The sequence below is a fragment of the Babylonia areolata genome, chromosome 30, assembly GCF_041734735.1.
Source record: "Babylonia areolata isolate BAREFJ2019XMU chromosome 30, ASM4173473v1, whole genome shotgun sequence".
In the NCBI taxonomy this organism is placed as follows: Eukaryota; Metazoa; Mollusca; class Gastropoda; order Neogastropoda; family Buccinidae; genus Babylonia; species Babylonia areolata.
In genome coordinates this window covers 5478570-5504704 of record NC_134905.1, presented here as the reverse complement: position 1 = coordinate 5504704, position 26135 = coordinate 5478570, and the positions used below count along the sequence as shown (strand labels likewise).

General features: G+C 40.7%; 2 protein-coding genes across 2 annotated transcripts in view; one reads left to right on the top strand and one right to left on the bottom strand.

Annotated features, from left to right (window-relative positions):
- Nucleotides 1–187: 187 nt before the first annotated feature.
- Nucleotides 188–17019, top strand: LOC143275545 (lys-63-specific deubiquitinase BRCC36-like). The gene is made up of 7 exons (XM_076579735.1): nucleotides 188–382; nucleotides 1364–1483; nucleotides 2200–2287; nucleotides 5557–5645; nucleotides 6945–7006; nucleotides 10880–11058; nucleotides 13436–17019. Exons 1-7 carry the CDS (start codon nucleotides 278–280, stop codon nucleotides 13588–13590), a joined length of 798 nt encoding a protein of 265 aa, XP_076435850.1. The 5' UTR covers nucleotides 188–277; the 3' UTR covers nucleotides 13591–17019.
- A 3881-nt stretch (nucleotides 17020–20900) lies between these two features.
- LOC143275233 (cytochrome P450 1A5-like) overlaps nucleotides 20901–26135 on the bottom strand; it is a 6122-nt gene continuing 887 nt past the window's right edge. The window contains exons 1-4 of the mRNA XM_076579207.1: nucleotides 25738–26135; nucleotides 25647–25691; nucleotides 24796–24915; nucleotides 20901–21581 (exon numbers count right to left, since the gene is read on the bottom strand). The exon at nucleotides 25738–26135 is cut by the window's right edge and continues 887 nt beyond it. Of these exons, the coding sequence (XP_076435322.1) occupies nucleotides 21042–21581; nucleotides 24796–24915; nucleotides 25647–25691; nucleotides 25738–26135 (1103 nt within the window). The 3' untranslated portion in view covers nucleotides 20901–21041. The remainder of the gene's footprint in view (nucleotides 21582–24795; nucleotides 24916–25646; nucleotides 25692–25737) is intronic.

Here is a 26135-nt window from a genome sequence, read left to right as displayed (position 1 = left end):
TATTGGGGGCTAGCACAGAAACGGCTGCAAACTCACGCCACGGTTGTCTGTGCACAGTGACAAATTATAAAAAAGCGCTTTGGTGTTTAACTGCGACTATGGACTAAACGGATGGCACAAATCCAAATTACGGCTTGTGACCATAAATCGACATAAGTCAAGGTCTCCATGGGGAACAACTCTCGTTTAAGCATCTCATCTACGAACTGGGAAGCGCACAACAAAATCTTAGAATCTTCCGAGTTATCCATTGTGAAAAGGATAGGGTGTGAAGAGAATGCCTGTGTCTTGTGTAAATCTAGAGTCAGATGCCTATCTGGTGTGCCTGACTCATGCCTTGTCGACCGAAAGAGAGGAAGTCATGGGTCTTTTGATCGGAGAGGTATGATCGTGTATGATTATGCAAACATTGTTTTTTAAAGTGGATCTGGATACGATATGATAATGAATATCTTGAATAACTCAATAAGTATTTACAGTTGTTTGTTTTTTTTCTCACTCTGTATTTCAGTGATGGATCTGAATGAATCCGTCAAAGTCCGTTCATTTCGTGTCAGATCGAGTAAGATTCTAAGAATGCTTTTGTGTAGTGTGAAAATACATCGTTTCACAGAACACCAACAAAATTGATTAATTCTTCCATTACAAAATACTTTTCAGGCTTCTTTGGTTTACTTTTATGCACAACTTACAATTGATTTTATAATTATGATATTTATTCACACAAATGTTCACACACACACACACACACACACACACACACACACACACACACACACAGACTGACAAAGAATCCCCGTTTGTCTGCCTCTCTCTTACACTTACTCAGTTTTCTCTCTCTGTCAGCTCCTCTCCGCTATAAGTCTCTGTGTGTGTGTGTGTGTGTGAATACATGTGTACTTTGTGTGTGTGTGTGTGTGTGTGTGTGTGTGTGTGTGTGTGTTAACCAAAAACAAAACAGACAGAGAGAGACCTGTATCTCTTCTTCTTTTTTTTTTAGTGGATTTTCAGGAGGGAGGGAGGGGGGTGCATGCAGCTCTTATTTCATTAACCCACCAAATACCGACATAGATAATAGATTACAGGATCATTAATGTGTGTATTTAGTCTTTTGCATGTGTATACATACACACAAAGGAGGGTCAGGCTCTAGCACGTCTGCACATAATGTTGACCTGGAGAGATCAGAAAAATCTCCACCCTTACCTCCACCAGGTGCAACAGGCTATCAAACTCAGAAAACTCGACCAAGAATCCAGTGCTCTTTCCATTTGACCATGGCACCAGTATTCATTCTTACATCTTACTTTATGTTTGTTTGTTTTTTTAATTCGTTTGCTGCTTGTCTGTTCATTCGTGGCAGGTTGATGAGAACAGCGTGGTTCACATCTCAGCGGTGATAGTTCTGCGGCGCTCAGACAAGCAGCCTGACAGAGTGGAGATCTCTCCAGAGCAACTGTCTGATGCCTCCACAAAAGCAGAGGTAAGGTTTGAATACAGCGCTGCGGAGGGCGTGCCCCGTGCGCACCACAGCACGCAACACACACACACACCACCCCGTATATATATAATATTATGTGTGGTGTGTTGTGTGCACACGCACAGACATCTGTACACACATTCCTATACATATATGCCAGATGCATGCACATTTATTCACAATACACAATCAGACACTTTCTGTCTGCCTGCATGTGTGCTTACATGCATGGATGACCACTCAAACTCACAACACAGGAATGGATGCATTCACCAATCACATGTGTGCGCGCGCACACACACTCACAGTTACACACACACATGCAAATGCACGCACGCACGCACACGTACACACACACACACACAACACGCATCAACATTACAGATTTATACATGACTACAGACATAAAGGGAATGGGGAAAACAAGAGAATGAGAAATAGAGTGACACACACACATGTACACAAAACACACACACACACACACACACATACACACACACACATTAACATATGTTTTCATAATGACAACAACACACGCACGCACACATACACGCTCGCACATGCTTGCAATAGTTGCATGCATTCACACACAGACACACACACCACTACACACACACACACACACACACACACACACACACCACACCACACCACCACTACCACACCACACACCACACCACTCATCCAAATAAAAAAAGTATCACGCTGAAACTTTTCAGAGGCTTGCCCAAGATCTGAACAGACCTATGCGTGTGATAGGCTGGTACCACTCCCACCCCCACATCACCGTGTGGCCTTCCCATGTCGGTAAGTGGTGCTTGGTTGTCAAGTTAACTCACTCGGGACGACAAGTTTTCTCCCTTGCTTTTCCCCACAGACAGCCCATTTGTAAGGGTTTAGAAAAAAATTTACAAAAAATGCAAAATACTGTGTAAGAAAATTAAACTTTCAGAATTGGTTTATTACGTGTTGAGCTATTACATATTTAAAAAAATCAAATTTCTCATCTTATTTTTACAGTTTTGCCGTATGTAGAAAATACTGCCAATTTTTCACCCCGAATAACCATACCCATGCTCGCTTTCTGCATTAAATTCGCTTTCTTCTTCGTCATCATCCACCTCTTCAATGTCCAACCTTTCAGTTTGTAGCATTTCAAGTACTTCAGCAACCCTAAAACATTGCCGTCACTGCCTTGTTCGCTTCACAACATTCTGAGAAGAGCCCGCTTTGCTAACAGGCTGGCACGCGAGCAGATGACCGGTCAGTGACTTTGTCAGCATGTTTGCGAGACGGGCCACACATCCCAGGCTGACCAATCATACTGTTCGATTGTGGAGTGACCCAGAATAGCGCACTCTGCTTGGCTAATCACAAAATCATGTGTACAGCGCATGATGGAATTTTACTTTCGGAGAATGCTGTTCCATTCCTTCGTCCGAATCCGAATACGTTTTGTGTAGGAATGCGTGAGCATTCCTTCGTCCGGAGAGAGTTAAGGAGGAAGATGGCAGAGCGGTTAAGATGTTCATCAGCCAGTACAAAAGAGTCCATGAGGGTGAGGGTTCGAATCCTGCTCCTCACCCATTCTGCTAAGTTTGACTCGAAAATCAAACTGAGCGTCTGTCGAGTCATTCGGACAAGATGATAAACTGAGGTCCCGTGTGCAGCACGCACTTAGCGCACTGAAAAAGAACCCATGGCAACGAGAGTGTTGTCCTCTGGCAAAATTCTGTAGAAAAAAATATACTCTCATAGGTACACAAACATATATTTGTATTTTGTATTTTTATTTCTTTTTATCACAGCATATGTCTCTGTATGAAATTCAGGCTGCTGTCCCCAGGAAGAGGGTGTCGCTACACTACAGCGCCACCCATTTTTTTGTATTTCTTCCTGCGTGCAGTTTTATTTGTTTTTCCTATCAAAGTGGATTTTTCTACAGAATTTTGCCAGGAACAACCCTTTTGTTGCCATGGGTTCTTTTACGTTTGCTAAGTGCATGCTGCACACGGGACCTCGGTTTATTGTCTCGTCTGAATGACTAGCGTCCAGACCACCACTCAAGTGGAGGGGGAGAAAATATCGGCGGCTGAGCTGTGATTCGAACCAGCGCGCTCAGATTCTCTTGCTTCCTGTGTGGACACATTACCTCTAGGCCGTCACACCATATACATACATATGCATATACTCAAGGCCTGACTAAGCGCATCGGGTTATGCTGCTGGTGCGGCATCTGCCTAACAGGTGTAGCATATATGGATTTGTCCAAACGCAGTGATGCCTCCTTGAGAAACTGAAACTGAATCTGTCGAGTCACTTTCTCGTGGAGGTCTTCACATGCTGAATTCTTCTTCTGTGTTTGCAGGCTGCAACTCTCATTTAATTACACATACTTAACCGTGACCCAACTAGTGCAGACTCCGGCAGGGGTCTGACATTCCCGTCCTGTGCAAACTACTATCCGCCTATGCGGAGAAAACGAAACTACGGCCGATAACCTCCCGGAAGTAGGTAACTTCCCCTTTGTTCCGCTTTTCAGTCGTACACATGTACTGATGTAGGCAGAGAAGAAAAAAAAGAAAGAACCAAAAAGCAGTGGCGCTGCGCTGTGGTAAAACTCTCTCCCCGAGGAGAGCAGCCCAAATTTCACAAAAAGAAATCAGTTGCGACAAGAAAAGTAATACAATGCAATACAATATGTATGAGTGGGCTTTTACATGATGATATAATATATCACCATTTTTACCATGCTGTATATGTAGCAATAATCCATTAACACACACACACACACACACACACACACACACACACACACATTTAGAGATGACTGTCCTGATGATATGATGTGAACATCAATTTTATTTCATGGGATCGTTGATACGTATGTATAACATTTTGTTACAGCTGTGATGTGTTTGTGTGTCCATATAAAGATATATATATATACAACCTATGGCCTAATTTACTAATAATGAATAAATTATTCACACTGACATTTACATTCGCATTCTTTGTCTCAGTTTCTGTTTCTGTCTGTCATTCTGTCTGTCTCCCCCCATCTCTTCTGCAGTTTGATGTGTAGTTAATTACATACTAATATAGGTACACATGTAGTTGATTATCAGCTGGTGTGCATTCACCAAATTTGCAGAATCCTTTTCTATTGTGCATTGTCCAATAAAAATTTTTAAAAGTGATACTCGTATTGTTTGTAATGTGTGTTCACTGCATTGAATGAAAAAACAAGAGAGGCAAGGCCTTCAAGACTCACTTGTGATACACTTTTAAAAAAAAAATCCAAGCTTTTTATGTATTGAGTATAATTTCAAAATGTAATGTTTAAGATGAGAAAGATCAGTTTAAAGCAAATTAAGTCCCCTAGCATTAATTACAGAGTAATTTCCCTTTTTTACTATCTGCACCAAAACGTTTGCAGAAAAAATAAAACTTCCATGCTTAGCAAAAGAAGTTCCTGTTTGAACAAAAAATGATAAGAATGACTGCTCTTGTTGTTGGGTCAGAATATCAGATCAAAGTGCCAAGTTTAGAGAATACAAAAAATATAAATAAAACAGTAAATGCAGTTTGCATATAATTAGGCTTCATTATTTTTTTTTTGTGTGTGTGTCCATCCTAGAGGTGCAATATTGTTTTAAACAAGATGACTGGAAAGAACTGAATTTTTCCTATTTTTATGCCTAATTTGATGTCAACTGACAAAGTATTTGCAGAGAAAATGTCAATGTTAAAGTTTACCATGGACACACAGACACACACACACACACACAGACAATTGAACACTGGGTTAAAACATAGACTCACTTTGTTTACACAATGACCATTTGTGATTTTGTCTGTCCATCCGTCTCTCTCTCATTTTTGTTAATCTTTAACAGAAATAATTTGTCATGACTTTACTGTGCTAGTTGTGCTGAGGATGGTGACGTGAAACCTTTGAAACGTACAAGAAAGATCCACTTACGATTCAGGAAATTTCTTCAACATTTTCTTCTACATACATTTATCCTGAATCAGAGAACATATACGGACAAATTTTGCATGACATTGTTCAGATGTACGGACCCAAGCCATGTATCAGATGATGGACGACAATTTCGTGGGGCTCATTTTCTCCGTCTTCAACGAGGACAAAAATTCAAAGGTATACTCTTCTTCTTCTTCTGTGTTCGTGGGCTGCAGCTCCCACGTTCACTCTTATATACGCAAGTGGGCTTTTACGTGTATGACCATTTTTAACCTGCCGTGTAGGCAGCCATACTCCACTTTCGGGGGTGTGCATGCTGGGTATGTTCTTGTTTCCATAACCCACCGAACGCTGACATGGATTACAGGATCTTTAACGTGCGTATTTGATCTTCTACTTGTGTATACACACGAAGGGGGTTCAGGCACTGGCAGGTCTGCACATATGTTGACCTGGGAGATCGGAAAAATCTCCACCCTTTACCCACCAGGTGCCATCACTGTGATTCGAACCCGGGACCCTCAGATTGAAAGTCCAAAGCTTTAACCATTCGGTTATTGCGCCCGTCCAAAGGTATACATTATCCCTTTGTTACTTTGTTTCTTTGCTTGTTGATTGTTACATTGTTTCTTTCTTGATTTCTGTTACTTATTGTTTTTCTGTTGTTCTTATTAAAGTGTGTTTTCTACCAAGGGAGAGTTTGTTTTCAGTGTCACAGTTTGAGATTTTTTTTTCTTTTTTTTTTTCCATTAATTTTCTGTTAAAACATGTAAAAGTATGTCAATTAATCAACTGAAATAAGTTTTGCTGAGGACAGCGTTTTGGGTTTGGGGTTTATTTTGTGTATATATATGTAATACATGCTAAATAAAAAAAAAGCATAGGTACCTTGTTTGTCCTCTTGCTTGAAAAGGAGAGGGGGGGTGGTGAGGGAGGGGGATGGGGGGGGTGGGGGTGGGATAAATTTGTGTGCTTACTTTCTTGTGTGAGTGTGTGTGTTTGTGCATGTGTGTGTGTGTGTGTGTGTGAGTGTATGTTTGGTGTCATATACTGTACCATGTCAAACTGATGCAAACTAGGCCTATGGTTTGCTCTGTTTGGCCAAATTTCGTGCGGCTAACAGTGAAAAGACGCCCCTCTTAGTCTGGCCCGCTCTTAGCCAATCAAACGCCTCTAACAGCTATAAGCGCTGAGTGTGTGTGTGTTTGTGCCTGTGTGTGTGTGTGTGTGTGTGTTTGTGCATGTGTGTGTGTGTGTGAGTGTATGTTTGTGCATGTGTGTGTGTGTTTGTGCATGTTTGTGTGTGTGTGTTTGTGCATGTTTGTGTGTGTGTGTTTGTGCTTGTGTGTGTGTGTGTGTGTGCCCAGTGGATGTGTTTCTTTTCAGCATCTGTATGCATCCATATATATGCAGCTTTGTTCAATTTTTAATATTTGTGATGTATCTCTTTTTTTCTTTTTCTTTTTTTTCCCCCAGCACAATCGAATCCAGGTGACGTGTTTCCAAGCCATACCTTCAAATGGATACGGAGGATCAGAGTATGTGTATTGACTGATAATTGTTTTCCCTTTCCTGTTTCTTTTCTTTTTCTTTCTCTGTTATCTTTGTTGTTGTTGTTTATTTACTTTGTCATTGTCTTATTTTTTTCCTTTTTTCTTTTATATATTTTTTCTCTTGCTTTTTGTTTTTCTTTTCTTAGTTTCTCTTTTCTTCCTTCCTTGATATTTTGTTGTTGTTATTTAACCCTTTCACTGCCAAACTTCCATTTATGCAGCAGCAGCTAGGTAGAGGACCCATGTCACTGAAAGGATGACCAGATCATGGGTCTGTTATCCATGAACCTATTGCTCTTAATGTTCGGTGGTAGGATAGGCCATATTTTCTACACATCACAGGGGGAGCCTCCAGCTATTCTTAGACACCATAATTATTTTCTGTGTTTATAAGCACAAGGGAGTTTTGCGCTCTCAGTTGACTGGAGGTGAAAGGGTTGATTACTTTGTCATTGTCTTTTTTTTTTTTTCTTTGATAGTTTCATTTTTCTTTCTTTTCATTCTTTTATTGATTCTTTCTCTCTTGCTGTTTGTTTTTTCGTGTCTTATTGTCTTTTTTTTTGGTTCCTTCATTTTGTTGTTGTTGTTATTTTCCTCTTTTTCTATTTTGTTTTTTAATTTTATAATTTAAAAAAAATTAATTTTTTTAGATGATATTCAGTTAGAATAACAGGATAAAATTTCAGTTTGTTTGTTAACTTAGATGTGTGATGGCATTGACTGATTGAGAGGGTTTGTCATTGCACATTCTCTTTTTTTTTCTTTTCTTTTTTTTTCTTTCTTGGCTTTGTATTGAACAAGCTTTTTTTCTCGTTTTTTTGTTTGTTTTTTTCTCCAGTGGATATATATATTCATTATTATCAGTTATTGTTTATGCTATTTCTTGATACAGGAGTCATTGAGTGTATAGCATATGAATTGCTTTTAAGTGTTCATTTTTCAGTAAAAATCACGTGTACTCATAGAACAGCGTGGCAAAACCGCAAAGTACTTGGAGAGAAGTAATTTGCGATTTTTGTATGGAGTTAGCTCCCTTGAAATAGCCCACAGCTGAGCCACTGTTATTTGATTTTTTTTTTTTTATGATTTTTTTTTTTAACTTGAAGCTGTGTACCTTTTTTTCTTTTTTTTTTAACATCACCATTATCCTCTCCTCTCTTCTCCTCCTCCTTTTTAACATCACCATTATCCTCTCCTCCTCTTTCTCCTCCTCCTCCTCATCGCCACCATCAGTAACCTCACCATCATCCTCTCCTCCTCTTTCTCCTCCTCCTCCTCATCGCCACCATCAGTAACATCACCATCCTCTCCTCCTCTTTCTCCTCCTCCTCCTCATCGCCACCATCAGTAACCTCACCATCATCCTCTCCTCCTCCTTCTCCTCCTCCTCCTCATTGCCACCATGAGTAACATCACCATCATCCTCTCCTCCTCTTTCTCCTCCTCCTCCTCCTCCTCATTGCATTACTCTCATGCCACTCAATCTGACACCCTCTTACACAGCCAGACCTGGGTTCATCTGTCTCACGCTCCTTTTTCTTTTCTTTCTGTCTATTCATACTCACACCAAAAAAAACTTTACAGCATCCCATACACAAGAGTTACCAGTTACAAGAGTTGCCACACTTTATCGTTGTTTTATTCTGTGCTCTGTACACCAGAGTTACCACTCTTTATTGTCGTTTACATTCTAAGCTCTGTACACTGTGAGAGTTACCACTCTTTATCGTCGTTTTATTCTGTGCTCTGTACACCACAAGAGTTACCACTCTTTATTGTCGTTTACATTCTAAGCTCTGTACACTGTAAGAGTTACCACTCTTTATCGTCGTTTTACTCTGTGCTCTGTACACCACAAGAGTTACCACTCTTTATTGTTGTTTTATTCTGTGCTCTGTACACCACAAGAGTTACCACTCTTTATCGTTGTTTTATTCTGTGCTCTGTACAGCAGAGTTACCACTCTTTATTGTCGTTTACATTCTAAGCTCTGTACACTGTAAGAGTTACCACTCTTTATCGTCGTTTTACTCTGTGCTCTGTACACCAGAGTTACCACTCTTTATTGTCGTTTACATTCTAAGCTCTGTACTCTGTAAGAGTTACCACTCTTTATCATTGTTTTATTCTGTGCGCTGTACACTGTAAGAGTTACCACTCTTTATCGTTGTTTTATTCTGTGCTCTGTACACCAGAAGAGTTACCACTCTTTATTGTCGTTTACATTCTAAGCTCTGTACACTGTAAGAGTTACCACTCTTTATCGTTGTTTTATTCTGTGCGCTGTACATCAGAGTTACCTCTCTTTATTGTCGTTTACATTCTAAGCTCTGTACACTGTAAGAGTTACCACTCTTTATCGTCGTTTTATTCTGTGGTCAGTATACCAGAGTTACCACTCTTTATTGTCGTTTACATTCTAAGCTCTGTACACTGTAAGAGTTACCACTCTTTATCGTTGTTTTATTCTGTGCGCTGTACATCAGAGTTACCTCTCTTTGTTGTCGTTTTCATTCTGTGCTTTTCTTCTTTTGACATCACTCTTTATTGTTTGTTTGATGTACGTAAAAGATGTATGTATGTAATGTTTCGATGTCCCCCCCCCAAGGGGCACAAGAAATAAACTTTTTTACCACCACAAGAGTTACCACTCTTTATCATTGATTTTTGACTCACTTGTGTAAATAAAGTGAGTCTGTGTTTTAACCCGGTGTTCAGTTGTCTGTGTGTGTGTGTGTCCGTGTGTCTGTGTGTCCGTGGTAAACTTTAACATTGACATTTTCTCTGCAAATACTTTGTCAGTTGACACCAAATTTGGCATAAAAATAGGAAAAATTCAGTTCTTTCCAGTCATCTTGTTTAAAACAATATTGCACCTCTGGGATGGGCACAAAAAAATATAAAAAAGAAGCCTAATTATATGCAAACTGCATTTACTGTTATATTTATATTTTTTGTATTCTCTAAACTTGGCACTTTGATCTCTTATTCTGACACAACAACAAGAGGAGTCATTATCATCATTTTTTTTGTTCAAACAGGAACTTCTTTTGCTAAGCATGGAAGTTTTATTTATTTTGCAAACGTTTTGGTGCAGATAGTAAAAAAGGGAAATTGCTCTGTAATTAATGCTAGGGGACTTAATTTATCACAAGTGAGTCTTGAAGGCCTTGCCTCTCTTGTTTTTTTTTTATTATATGATTTTTTTTTAACTTGAAGCTGTGTACCCTTTTTTTTTCTCTTGGTCTCAACATTTAAGTGGCATTACTCTCATGCCACTCAATCTGACACTCTCTTACACAGCCAGACCTGGGTTCATCTGTCTCACGCTCCTTTTTCTTTTCTTTCTGTCTATTCATACTCACACCAAAAAAACAACTGTACAGCATTCCATACACAAGAGTTACCAGTTACAAGAGTTACTAATCTTTATCGTTGTTTTATTCTGTGCGCTGTACACTAGAGTTACCACTTTTTATTGTTGTTTACATTCAAAGCTCTGTACTCTGTAAGAGTTACCACTCTTTATCGTTGTTTTATTCTGTGCGCTCTACACTAGAGTTACACACTTTTTATTGCTGTTTACATTCTAAAACCCTGTACACTGTAAGAGTTGCCACTCTTTATCATTGTTTTACTCTGTGCGCTGTACATCAGAGTTACCTCTCTTCGTTGTTTTCATTCTGTGCTTTTGTTCTTTTGACATCACTCTTTGTTGTTTGTTTGATGTACGTAAAAGATGTATGCCTGTAATGTTTCGTTGCCCCCCCTGGGGGCACAAGAAATCAACTTTTTTACCACCACAAGAGTTACCACTTTTTATCGTTGATTTTTAATCTTGTGCTCTGAACACCGCAGACACGAGAGGTACGAGGTGCCGCTGAAGATCACGCCCAGCTCGGCCATCGGCTGGGAGTGTCTGGAAGCTCTGGTGGCACTACCTGGCATCCTGAAGCAGGAGGAAGAGGAGGCGTACCACAACGCTTCCGCCTCCGTGCCACCGGAAGATCTCATCGCTCGCGTCCACAACAGCGCTGGTGAGTCGGTGATGGGGGTTGACGGTGGTGGTGATGAGAAAGAGGAGGAGAAGGAGGAGGAGAGGATGATGGTGAGGTTACTGATGGTGGCGATTAGGAGGAGGAGGAGAAAGAGGAGGAGAGGATGGTGATGTTACTGATGGTGGCGATGAGTAGGAAGAGAAAGAGGAGGATGGTGAGGTTACTGATTGTGGCGATGAGGAGGAGGAGGAGAAGAAAGAGGAGGAGAGGATGATGGTGAAGTTACTGATTGTGGCGATGAGGAGGAGGAGAAAGAGGAGGAGAGGATGATGGTGAGGTTACTGATGGTGGCGATGAGGAGGAGGAGAAAGAGGAGGAGGAGGATGGTGAGTTTACTGATGGTGGCGATGAGGAGGAGGAGGATAAAGAGGAGGAGAGGTTGATGGTGATGTTACTGATGGCGATGAGGAGGAGGAGAAAGAGGAGGAGAGGTTGATGGTGATGTTAATGATGGTGGCGATGAGGAGGAGGAGGAGAAAGAGGAGAGGTTGATGGTGATGTTACTGATGGTGACAATGAGGAGGAGGAGGAGAAAGAGGAGAGGATAATGGTGATGTTACTGATGGTGGTGATGAGGAGGAGAGGATGATGGTGAGGTTACTGATGGTGGCGATGAGGAGGAGGAGAAAGAGGAGGAGAGGTTGATGGTGAGGTTAATGATGGTGGCGATGAGGAGGAGGAGAAAGAGGAGGAGAGGTTGATGATGATGTTAATGATGGTGGCGATGAGGAGGAGGAGAAAGAGGAGGAGAGGTTGATGGTGATGTTACTGATGGTGGTGATGAGGAGGAGGAGGAGAAAGAGGAGAGGTTGATGGTGATGTTACTGATGGTGACAATGAGGAGGAGGAGGAGAAAGAGGAGAGGATAATGGTGATGTTACTGATGGTGGCGATGAGGAGGAGAGGATGATGGTGAGGTTACTGATGGTGGCGATGAGGAGGAGGAGAAAGAGGAGGAGAGGTTGATGGTAATGTTAATGATGGTGGCGATGAGGAGGAGAAAGAGGAGGAGAGGTTGATGGTGATGTTAATGATGGTGGCGATGAGGAGGAGGAGAAAGAGGAGGAGAGGATGATGGTGAAGTTACTGATTGTGGCGATGAGGAGGAGGAGAAAGAGGAGGAGGAGGATGGTGAGTTTACTGATGGTGGCGATGAGGAGGAGGAGGAGAAAGAGGAGAGGTTGATGGTGATGTTACTGATGGTGGCAATGAGGACGAGAAGAAGAAAGAGGAGGAGAGGATGATGATGATGATGTTACTGATTATGGTTGCTCTTCACTAAAAACTCTTGTTAAAAACCTATCTATAAGCACTCTCAGCTTCCTTCTTCTCCAACACCATCCATGTCAGCTCACTTTGGATGCATGAAGAGTGGGAGGGGGAGAGTGTTGGGGGGAGGGGTTTTGAGAAAGAGTTGGTCATGAATGATTTTTCATTTTATGTACCCTAAAGTTCGGTCTATTTAGCGCACTGGTATATAAGCCGCACCCACTAAATTTTGGAAAAAATTGAACTTTATACATACATAAGCTGCACCGGTTTATAAGCCGCACTTATTTCCGGTACCGGAACACATACTGATACCAAGAAAAGCTGTCAAAACTGTAGGTTATGAAATAAACACAAGTGGGAACAACACAAAGAAAAGCAAGCGAAAATACTGCTAGTGCCACAAAAAATAAGAAATAAACACAACGAAAATAAGATCCATAATTTAGGGACAGTCACATTTATTCAACGTCATCCTGCTCACTGAATCCACTAAAATCTTCATCTTCAGTGTCCGAGTTGAAGAGAACCAGCACAGCTTCCTCCGCCATCTTGTCACTAACTTAGCCTCGCTTTCACTTCATGAAGGTGGAGGTCGCTGCTGGTTCGTCGCTTGCACTGTCGTCTGCTAGGTCGATCGCCTTCAATTTGAAGGCTGCATCATAGGCATAACATCGCGTTTTCGGCATGATGAGGGTGTACGCTTGAGCAGAGTAGAACTGAATGCTGATCTGAAGGCTTTAATGTGTGCGGATTTGATTTATAAAACATGAACAGTTAGCACACGATCCTGAAGCTCATCCAAAAATTCATGGACAGAAATCATGATTTTGGTGAGTTGAAGGGCAGCTAAGAATAGACGAGAACGTGACACTCCCGGGATCGTTAAAATCCGCAAATAAGCCGCATCATTGTATAAGCCGCAGAGGTTGAAGCTGGGGTAAAAAGTCGCGGCTTATAGACCGAACTTTACGGTAATTTGTAATTTTTTTCTTTCATGTAAAGCACCCTGAGCTCTTAAAGAGAGAAGGGGCACTACAGAAGTGTGTATTATGATGATGATGATTATTATTATAATGTTTTCCAGTGTACACCAAGTCTCTATGCCACGTGATGGAGGTGCTGAGCGGGCCCATCATGACGACTCTGGAAAACCGTCTGGAGATTAACCGTATCCGCTGCCAGTATTTGGAGCGACAGAAAGAGCTGCTCAAACAGAAGCTGGCCAGATATAGTACATAATTGTCGTTTGGTTGGTTAGTGACAGTGTGTGTGTGTGTGTGTTGAGGGTGGGTGAGCGATAGAAAAGAGAGCGACAGAAAGAGCTACTGAAACAGAAGCTGGCCAGATATAGTTCATAATTGTCGTTTGGTTAGTTAGTGACCATGTGTGTGTGTGTGCTTGCCTGTGTGTGTGTTGAGTGTGGTTGAGGGAGAGAGAGAAGAGTGACAGACAGAGCTACTGAAACAGAAGCTGGACAAATATAGTTCATAATTGTCATTTGGGTAGTTAGTGACAATGTGTGTGTGTGTGTGTGTGTGTGTTGAGGGTGGATGAGCGATAGAAAAGAGAGCGACAGAAAGAGTTACTGAAACAGAAGCTGGACAAATATAGTACATAATTGTCGTTTGGTTAGTTAGTGACAGTGTGTGTGTGTGCTTGTGTGTGTTGAGGGTGGATGAGCGATAGAAAAGAGAGTGACAGAAAGAGCTACTGAAACAGAAGCTGGACAAATATAGTACATAATTGTCGTTTATTTAGTTAGTGTGTGTGTGCTTGTGTGTGTTGAGGGTGGGTGAGTGGCAGAAAGGGGAGAGGGTGCGTGCGAGTGTGATTTTTATTAGAAAGTGTACATGCGTGTTGAGAAAATGTGAGGGAGGGGAGGGGTAAGGGTGTGTGTGTGTGTGAGCGCGTGTATGTGTGTAGGAAATACTCTCCTTGATCTTTATTTGTTTTGGTATTTTTTATTATATTTTTAATACGTTCATGTTAAGTTAGATGTGTTGAAAGAAAAGTTTTCACAATGGATAGTTTTGTTCCACTTTTGCATTCATGGGCTGCAACTCCCAGGTTTACTTGAATGTAAGACAAAGAGTGGACCTTCACATTGTAGGAGCATTTTTATCCCATCATCCAGGCAGCCATACTTCGTTTTGGGGAGTGTGCATGTTTGGTATGTTCTTGTTTCCATAACCCACCAGATGCTGGTCATAGATTACAGGATCTTTAACGTGTGTATTTAATCTTCTGCATGTGAAAAACACACAAAGGCAGTTCAGGCACCACCATAGCAGGTCTGCAAAGTATGTGGACTTTGGGGATCTGGAAAATCCCCACCCCACCATGCACAGTAACTGGATTTGAACCCAGGACCCTCAGATTGAAAGTCCATTGCTTCAACTCACTCCAGACGGTGGAACGCTATAGTGTTCCTGACGAAAGGTAGCGTTCCGGATGAACGCTATAGCGGTTTCGACAATTAAAATTTTGTCCAAGTTTTCATCATGGGGTAGCATAACAATCACAGGTACACCAGGCATTGCGACTGTGTCAAGGGTCGAATGAAAAGTTTTTTCATGAGATTCCGTAACAACACACTCCACAGCGAGTTTAGGACCCCATATGACACCCTAATCTGCATACGAATCGAAAATGGTGTCGCAGGTGATACAAGTGGAAATTTTTTGAGCAAACTAGATCACGACAGCGGCTTTTACCACTGCTGAAGTGATTGAAATGCTTCAAACTGAAGGTTTCGACATCGACGAGGACGATGAAGACATTGAATAAAGTATCTGCAGTGAAGAAAGCTACCAGCAAGAAGGTACTGACAGTGACTCTGCTTCTGACAGCAGTGAAAAGGGAGGGGGGTGGGCGTTCACACGACGTAAGGAGAGGGGTCAGTGGGTCAAGCACAGTGAATTTCATTCAGTTACTTTATGTTTAATTACACATACTTAACCGTGACCCAACTAGTGCAGACTCCGGCAGGGGTCTGACATTCCTGCCTGTGAAACTACTATCCGCCTATGCGGAGAAAATGAAACTACGGCTGATAACCTCCCGGAAGTAGGTAACCTCCCCTTTGTCCTGCTGGCTAGCGCCCTCTTTTTTCCGGCAGCCATTATGACTCCTGTCCTGTGCTCTCCATACAGCTAAGTTTTTATGTTTTGTATTTTTTGTGATTTTTTTCCGAACCCTAACAAATGGGTCGTCTGTAGGGAAAAGCAAGGGAGAAAACTATTCGGCTGGAGTGAGTTAACTGCTCAGTTGTTGTGTATGATAGATAGTAATGATGCCCGTTTGCTTTTGAAATGCAATGATTGATACTTAAATTTTGTCTCAAGTCTTACATGTGTATGTTATAATAACATACTTATTTATCTCAACTTCTGCAGTGTCATTCGCTGTCTGTTTAGCTGTGAACATTTGAAGGATATAGGCATCTACTTATACTTGTTTGAGTGTTTTTTCATGTGCGCCTCTAGAGGAGTGGTTACTGAGTATGCATATGTACTCACGCACAAAAAGGTGTCGGTCTCATCAAAATCATATTTGTGGAATGACAACAAAAAAGAAATAGAAATAAAAAAAATATGTATTTATTGCCTGTGTGCTAGTAGTTATATAGGTAAACACACACACACTGTGATACATACATATATACGACACACATACACACAAGCACACACAACACACACACACAGACACACACGGACACACAGTTTGAGTGTTGCATGTGCACACATTTTTCCAACATCGGTATAACATAGAACTTGAGGATTCTGACAACAATTTTATTGTACTTACCAAGTGTGAACATATTTAAGAAACAGGATTTTTGACTCACTTGTGTAAACAAAGTGAGTCTATGTTTTAACCCGGTGTTCGGTTGTCTGTGTGTGTGTGTCCGTGTGTCTGTGTGTCCGTGGTAAACTTTAACATTGACATTTTCTCTGCAAATACTTTGTCAGTTGACACCAAATTTGGCATAAAAATAGGAAAAATTCAGTTCTTTCCAGTCATCTTGTTTAAAACAATATTGCTCCTCTGGGATGGGCACAATAAAATATAAAAAGAAGCCTAATTATATGCAAACTGCATTTACTGTTATATTTATATTTTTTGTATTCTCTAAACTTGGCTCTTTGACCTCTTATTCTGACACAACAACAAGAGGAGTCATTATTATCATTTTTTGTTCAAACAGGAGCTTCTTTTTCTAAGCATGGAATTTTTATTTATTTTGCAAACGTTTTGGTGCAGATAGTAAAAAATGGAAATTACTCTGTAATTAATGCTAGGGGACTTAATTTATCACGAGCGAGTCTTGAAGGCCTTGCCTCTCTTGTTTTCTGTTGAAAAGATCAGCACCAGCTGACTTCGTTTTTCTTTGGCAAAGGCTTAAAACACATGACAACATTCATTTGGCTCAGTGATAGTAGTATTGTTTTAATACACACATAAATATATTATACAGTGTTATCTTGGCTTGTTTGTTTTTTTTTTTTCTTCAGGTTTATTTATACAGTAAAGATTTTTTAAACATAGTTTCCAATTACCAAAAATATTTTATTACTGGCAACTGCTTATACGAAGAAAATAGAATAATCTGTAATATCATTATGGGCAACATTGTGATGCATGAGAAATGAAAACTTTGAGCAAGTATGCATCTGTTTTGGGTGTGCTTATGTTATTGTTTCATGTATTGTTTTGATTCCTTACTTTTTTTTTTTTTTTGGTTTTTTGTTGTTGTTTTTTTTGTGGTGCTTCTGTGATAAAGTGTGAATGAATGTTTGTCATCAGTACTATGCCTGCCTGTCAACTCAAGAGTGCATTTACACACTGATTAATTTACACACACGTCACACACACACACATACACACTCACACGCGTGCACACACTTAAAAATTTATATATATATATATAGATATAGATATATACATGTGCACACACACTTGTGCGTGCAAGTCAAAGCAAGACAGCCATTGCACTGTTCATTACATATACATTTATAACATATCTATTTATCTCAATGTATCTGTCTCTGTATCTCTCTCTCTCTCTCTCCTCCTCCTTCATCTTCTTCTTCCACATGGTCACCAACATTAGTATGTTGATGAAAATTGTCATTTTGTGGGAGGTTGCTGTTGGGCGCAATTTAATTGGTCTGCCAAGGGATGTGCTACTATCTGATAGGGGAGATAGGGCGTAGGGCACAGTCCACTGGTGTGTTCGCATCTCCAGCTGTCTCTGTCTCTCTCTCTTTCTATATATATATATATTTGTAATTTCTTTTTTATCACAACATATTTCTCTGTGTGAAATTCGGGCTGCTCTCCCCAGGGGGAGCGCGTCGCTACACTATAGCACCACCCATTTTTTTGTATTTTTTCCTGCGTGCAGTTTTGTTTTTCCTATCGAAGTGGATTTTTCTTCAGAATTTTGCCAGGAACAACCCTTTTGTTGCCGTGGGTTCTTTTACATGCGCTAAGTGCATGCTGCACACGGGACCTCGGTTTATCGTCTCATCCGAATGACTAGCGCCCAGACCACCACTCAAGGTCTAGTGGAGGGGGAGAAAATATCGGTGGCTGAGCCGTGATTCAAACCAGCATGCTCAGATTCTCTCGCTTTCCTAGGCGGACGCATTACCTCTAGGCCATCACTCCACTATATATGTATGTATATATGTATGCATGTATATATGAAAATAAAATATTATTATTATGTATATATATATGATAGTCAGTCGTGTCCGACTTTGACCATCAGAACAGCAGAGGAGGCAACTGCTGTTCCGAGTATTTGGGCTAGAATTTGATTATCGTGGAGAGTGTCTTGCCCAAGTTACATCCCCACTCTCTCGGCCAAGAGGGTTTTAGGACAGTCGGTGTTGGGATGGTTCCCCAAGGCCAACTAGCCCACAAGGCTGCAGCACTAAGAGCCAGTGCAATGTTGCCTCCTAGTTTGAGAGTCATAGTCCTTCACAAAAGACTAAGCTGTAAATGATTTCCCATTGAAGAAACCATTGATAATACAGCTCTCACTTTGCTGTTGGCCTAAATGTAAACTTATGTCAATCTTTATAAATATATATATACATTAATATGTGTGCATTTTTCACACACATACACACTCATTGAATATTACTTTAAGTGAAAAGACGTTGAATTAAAGAAACACACACACACACACACACACACACAAATGCACACAAACATTAATACATATTCACACACACACATGCACACACACACACACGCACACACACACACACACACACACACACAATCAACGCATTGTGTGTGTGTGCATGAGTACATATGTGTTCTTATAGGGCTTCCGTTTGATCCTTTCCAAATGAACAATGCAGTGTGTCTTGCTTCGCCTTGCCTTGCACGTAATGTATGTGTGTGTGTGTGTGCATGCATGATTGCGTGTGTTAGTAGCTGGCTTCTGTCTGATTCATTCCAGTCGAACAGCTAAAAACATTAATGATGAATTAAAGAGAAGCTCTGTAAAGACTGAATGAAAAAAGCTTACTGCTGCAAGTTATCCATTTTCATTACAGCGGGCAAAATTCATTCAAATTTGTTGCCTCACTCACACCATTACAATTCTTGCAGGATTGCTACAGCAGGTGGTTAAAGCTCTGGACTTTCAGTATTAGGGGCTTGGGTTTGAATCTCGATCATTGCTTGTTAAATAGTAGAGTGGGTTTGTTGGTTTTTTTTGGTTGTGGTTTTGGGGTGGGGTTTGTGTGTGAGTGTGTTTTGTTCCTACTTCCCATCTCCCAGATCAACAGAATGATCATGTGCAGACCTGCCAGTACCTGAACCCCTTCATGCAAAAGACCAAAGTTAGCACATTAAAGATCCCACAATCCATGTCAGCGTTTGGTGGGGATTATGGAAACACGAACTCAGCATGCACACCCCTTCCTCTTTAAAACGGAGTATCGTTCCACCATGGTGGGGTTAAAAAAAAAAAAACAAAAAAAAAAACATGCATTGATGCGAATGCCCACTCGCACATAAGTATAAAGTATACAGGGTTGAACATGGTAGTTAGAGAATACGAATGGTTGGGTGGGGGGTGTGGGGAGGGGGAGAGAAATTATTCCAGCATTAAACATAAAACATTCTTTCCTTTCTTGCCTTGTCTGGAAAAAACAAACAAAACCCCCCAAAAAAAACATAACGCTCTTTCAGATACAAAAACTAGCCATTTCAACTTCAGCAATCACTGATGTGATCTCTGACATTATCGGAGTAACAAATTATTATTATTGGGATGATTCTGACGCTGCAGTTATTGTTAATTTATGCATTCTAAGAATTGTTAAAAACATGTTCAACAATTTTTTTCATGATAATGTGTACTTTGGAACTAAATCACAAGGGATGAGGGGGGGGGTAAGTTGAAATCAGTGATCACAAACAGATCATTGTCAAATGTTTGGAAACAGATTAAACAAAACGGCTAAATGCGATGTCTCACTAAATGTTTATTCATTGCTCACACAATTTTATCTCAGGAAACTCGTTTATTATCGTTCGATTGGTGTATCATAAAACCAGCTTCACAATGAATTAATAACAACAATGCGATATGCTCACTCTGAAAGGTGCGATGTTGTCTCCCCTTTCCGACATGCAACTTTATTCATGTGTGTCTCATTTCAGCAAAATCCAAGGACACACTGAGATCGAAAAAATATCCACCCTTAATCAGGCACAGGGTAATGTTCAACTTTAGAATACTGAACTCAGGGGGGCTGTTTAGAAGAAAAACAAAGGGTGTTTTAGGCTCACCTTGATGCGCTGAGTTGAATGGAACCCTCAGCTAAGCTCTAGGACCACTCCTTTCCCATGAAACTGCGACAAATACACAGTAAGCAGAGTACTCCTTCCCCACCTGCACGCCATTTTGACTGCTGATGACGTGGGTGATCAGCAGTCAAAATGGCTTGCAGGTGGTTGCTCTGGCTGTGATCGGCTGAGCTTACTGTGTATAAAATTGTCGCAGTTTCATGGGAAAGTAGTGGTCGTACAGCTTAGCTGAGGGTTCCATTCAACTTAGCGCATCGAGGTGAGCCTAAGACACCCTTTGTTTTTCGTCTAAACAGCCCCCCTGAGTTTAGTATTCTAAAGTTGAACATTACCCAGGCGCAGATACCAAGACTGAACCCTCAGATTTAAAGTCCACTGCTTTTAACATTCTGCTATGTATAGCTCCCGTCAGTAACAATTATGAATAATCATCTTGTCTTGAATCTAGAATCTAAGGCCAGGATGAGAATCTACCACTTCAAAAAGCTAATTTTTGGTGTCATATACTGTACCATGTCAAACTGATGCAAACTAGGCCTATTGGTTTGCTCTGCTTGGCCAAATTTCGCGCGGCTAACACACTGGACGAAGTCAACAATTTATTTCCAATTGCGAAAAAATCCGTCACATAATTCAAGATGAACTCAGACAGGACTTTTATAAGATTTTTTTTTTTTTATCTTGTCAGTCAAGTATCTGCAACTGAGGTGACATCAGTGTTCCGGCAAACAAACAAAAAATGTTAAAAAAAACAAAAAAACACCAAACAACAACAAAAAGACGTAAAGTTAGCAGATATTAGTTATGAAATGGATACACGAAAAAAAAAAAGTCAAATCAAGAAAAGAATACATTCATCTCTCAGTGAGGATGATCCGGTAAGGTTTCGGCGCATGCGTGATGAGCCCGTCACCACACAAGGGAGACCAATCCCAACCCATTCCCTCCACGCCCGCAGACGGCGGCAAGGACACCTCAAACCTTTTCAACAGGCACGCCAAAACCAGCAACAACTGTCTTTTTGCCAGCGACTCTCCCAAACACGCCCTGTCCCCGACGGAAAAAGGCACCCAGCTTTTCACATCAGCCTTCAATTTCCCATCATTATCCAGGAAACGGCTCGGCCGGAATTCTGTTGGCGAATCCCATTGATCCGGATCTCGAAGAAGCGCCCAGTGGTTGATCAATATCATGGTATTTGCTGGGATATCGTAGCCTCCTACCGTTGTGTGGCGAAGAGTTTTGTGTGGGATTCCCAAAGGAACTGCCGAGCCAAGGCGCAGGATTTCGCAAAGCGTCGCTTCTGTGTAGATCAGTTTGGGCCGGTCGGCCGAGACAGGCCAGTGCTGGCCGACGGTGAGGTTATCAATCTCTGCATGTACTCTGGCTTGTTCCTGGAAGAGAGAGATTGGCCGGCTGTAGCGGGTGGGAGAGTGTCAGGCAAGAATGTAGAACTGTATTGCGTGGTATGGTCAGTATCAGTATCAGTAACTCAATGAGGCGTCACTGCGTTCGGTCAAATCCATATAGATACGCTACACTGACCGCATCTGCCAAGCAGATGCCTGACCAGCAGCCGGTAAACCAACGCGCTTAGTCAGGCCTTGAGAAAAAAATGAATAAAATAAATAATAATAATAGTAATAATGATAATAATGTTAAATTAAAAGAACATCAATTAATTAATTAATAATGATAATAATAATGGTATTTATGAGACGCAAAATCTTGATGAAATCAACTCTAAGTGCACAAAACAAAATAAAATTAAAATAAATAAATATTTATAAAAGAAAAATAAAAGAAAATTTTTTTTTTTAATAAAAAGAGAATAATGATGATGAATAAGCAATTATGCAAATAAATGTAAAACATGCAGACACACATTCACACACACACACACACACACACACACAAATGCAGTGCAGTAGGCTATATACACAGTATAGTACAACACTTGTCAGTGAAGTGCAGTAGGCCTACTGTATGTATATAGAAAAAAAGAATAGACACTTAGATGATGATAAGAGATTGAACGAGAGAGAGAGAGAGAAGACAGAGACAGAAAAGAGAAACAGACAGACAGGCGGAAAGAAAGAATAAGAGAGGAACAGAGACGGACAAACAGACAGAGACAAGCAGAAAAGAAAAAGAGAAACACACACACACACACACACACACACACACACACACACTATATATATATATATATATATATATATATATATATATATATACCAGAACTACGTATGTAGACCTCAAGATACCTAGCCATAAAGAGACGTAAAGAGACACAGATTTTAAGACACAAGTAGAACAGAAGACACACCAGAACTACATAAAGACACAAGCAGAACAGAATACACAACAGAACTACGTATGTATACCTTAGGATACCTAGCCATAAAGAGACGTAAAGAGACACAGACGTAAAGACACAAGTAGAACAGAAGACACACCAGAACTACATAAAGACACAAGTAGAACAGAAGACACACTAGAACCACATAAAGACACAAGTAGAACAGAAGACACAGCAGAACTACATAAAGACACAAGTAGAACAGAAGACACAGCAGAACTACATAAAGACACAAACAGAACAGAAGTCACACCAGAACTACATAAAGACACAAGCAGAACAGAAGACACACCAGAACTACATAAAGACACAAGCAGAACAGAAGACACACCAGAACTACATAAAGACACAAGCAGAACAGAAGACACACCAGAACTACATAAAGACACAAGCAAAACAGAAGACACAACAGAACTACATAAAGACACAAGTTAAACAGAAGACACAACAGAACTACATAAAGCCACAAGCAAAACAGAAGACACACCAGAACTACATAAAGACACAAGTAGAACAGAAGACACACCAGAACTACATAAAGACACAAGTAGAACAGAAGACAACAGAACTACATAAAGACACAAGCAAAACAGAAGACACACCAGAACTACATAAAGACACAAACAAAACAGAAGATACACCAGAACTACAAAAAGACACAAGCAGAACAGAATACACAACAGAACTACGTATGTATACCTTAGGATACCTAGCCATAAAGAGACGTAAATAGACACAGACGTAAAGACACAAGCAGAACAGAAGACACACCAGAACTACATAAAGACACAAGCAAAACAGAAGATACACCAGAACTACAAAAAGACACAAGCAGAACAGAATACACAACAGAACTACGTATGTATACCTTAGGATACCTAGCCATAAAGAGACGTAAAGAGACACAGACGTAAAGACACAAATAGAACAGAAGACACACCAGAACTACATAGAGACACAAGCAGAACAGAAGACACACCAGAACTACATAAAGACACAAGCAGAACAGAAGACACACCAGAACTACATAAAGACACAAGTAGAACAGAAGACACACCAGAACTACATAAAGACACAAGCAGAACAGAAGACACAACAGAACTACATAAAGACACAAGCAAAACAGAAGACACAACAGAACTACATAAAGACACAAGCAAAACAGAAGACACAACAGAACTACATAAAGACACAAGCAAAACAGAAGACACAACAGAACTACATAAAGCCACAAGCAAAACAGAAGACACACCAGAACTACATAAAGACACAAATAGAACAGAAGACAACAGAAATACATAAAGACACAAGCAGAACAGAAGATACACCAGAACTACATAAAGACACAAGCAGAACAGAATACACAACAGAACTACGTATGTATACCTCAGGATACCTAGCCATAAAGAGACGTAAATAGACACAGACGTAAAGACACAAGCAGAACAGAAGACACACTAGAACTACATAAAGACACAAGTAGAACAGAAGACACACCAGAACTACATAAAGACACAAGCAGAACAGAAGACACAACAGAACTACATAAAGCCACAAGCAAAACAGAAGACACAACAGAACTACATAAAGACACAAGTAGAACAGAAGACACACCAGAACTACATAGAGACACAAGCAAAACAGAAGACACAACAGAACTACATAAAGCCACAAGCAAAACAGAAGACACAACAGAACTACATAAAGACACAAGTTAAACAGAAGACAACAGAACTACATAAAGACACAAGCAGAACAGAAGATACACCAGAACTACATAAAGACACAAGCAGAACAGAATACACAACAGAACTACGTATGTATACCTCAGGATACCTAGCCATAAAGAGACGTTAAGAGACACAGACGTAAAGACACAAGTAGAACAGAAGACACACTAGAACCACATAAAGACACAAGTAGAACAGAAGACACACCAGAACTACATAAAGACACAAGCAGAACAGAAGACACACCAGAACTACATAAAGACACAAGTAGAACAGAAGACACACCAGAACTACATAGAGACACAAGCAGAACAGAAGACACACCAGAACTACATAAAGACACAAGTAAAACAGAAGACACAACAGAACTACATAAAGACACAAGTAGAACAGAAGACACACCAGAACTACATAAAGACACAAGTAGAACAGAAGACACACCAGAACTACATAAAGACACAAGTAAAACAGAAGACACAGCAGAGCTACGTGCAGTATACATAATATTATATATACCTCAGGATATCCAGCCATGAAGAGCAACGCCCACTCCAAAGTCTGTTGCAAGGTCTCCACCCCTCCGCCAAAGATGTCGTTGATGATCTGTCCAACGTGGGTAGCGGTGAAGACACCACCCTTCACATGATGTCAGTAATAATGATAGTAATAAAAATATTGATAATAAGGATAAAAACGGATAACAATGATGACGATGATGATACTTATAATGATAATAATGATGATAGTAATAATAGAAGTAATCATGAGGAGGATGAGGAGGATGAAGATGACGAAGACGACAGCAACACCAATAATGATGATAATGATAAGAGAAGAAGTAAGACCAATAACAATAACACTACTACTACTACTACTGATGATGATGATGATGATAATGATAACAGTGTCATCATCATTATTATTATTATTATCATTATTGTTGTTGTTGCTGTTACTATCATTATGTAATCATTGTTGATGATAATGATGATGGTGATAATGATGATAATGACGACGACAACAAAACCATATATGACGACAATGATGATGATGATGATAATAGTTAATCATCATCATCATCATCATCATCGTCGTCGTCGTCGTTGTCGTCGTCGTCATTTCATACATTTGAAAAGAGCTTTCAAACCTCTCAAAGCGCTTTTACAATAAGACGAGAGTCACACACACACACACACACACACACACACACACACACACACACACACACACACACACACACACACACACACACACACACACACTTACACACACACACATGAAGAGCCACATTTGCCTAAAAGGTCTGAAACACACGGGTCCGGTTCCAGAAATTACATGAGAGCAAAGACATGACATGTTGCACTTACTTTCCCCGCCTCCTCCTCTCCCTCCATCTCTTTCTCCCCTTCCTCCTCCTCTCCCTCCATCTCTTCTCCCTTCCTCCTCCTCTTCCTCCATCTCTTTCTTCCCTTCCTCCTCCTCTTCCTCCGCCAAAAGACAGTCCACAACGTCCCGCAAACAGTCCCCGCGCGAAAACGTATCCCTGTGTTCATCCACTTGCAGGTGGATGTAGTCCAAAAACTGCCCCAACAGTTCTTCAAACTTCCTGAACTTTCGCGTGGGGGCAAACCGAAGGATAGGCAGAAGATCTTCCACGAAGCCTTGCCCACTCTCTTCCACCAAAGCGTGGAAGACGCTGGAGATTCTCTGAATGGAAGGGTGGTCAAAGTCTTTCAACTCTCCGAAGCAGACCGTGTCGAGGAGATGGAAAACGAGCGAGGAGAGGTAGGGGCGAGGGTCAAAGGCGTCCGTTTCTTCAGCCATCTTGTCCGTGACGATGCCAACCACGTGATGAA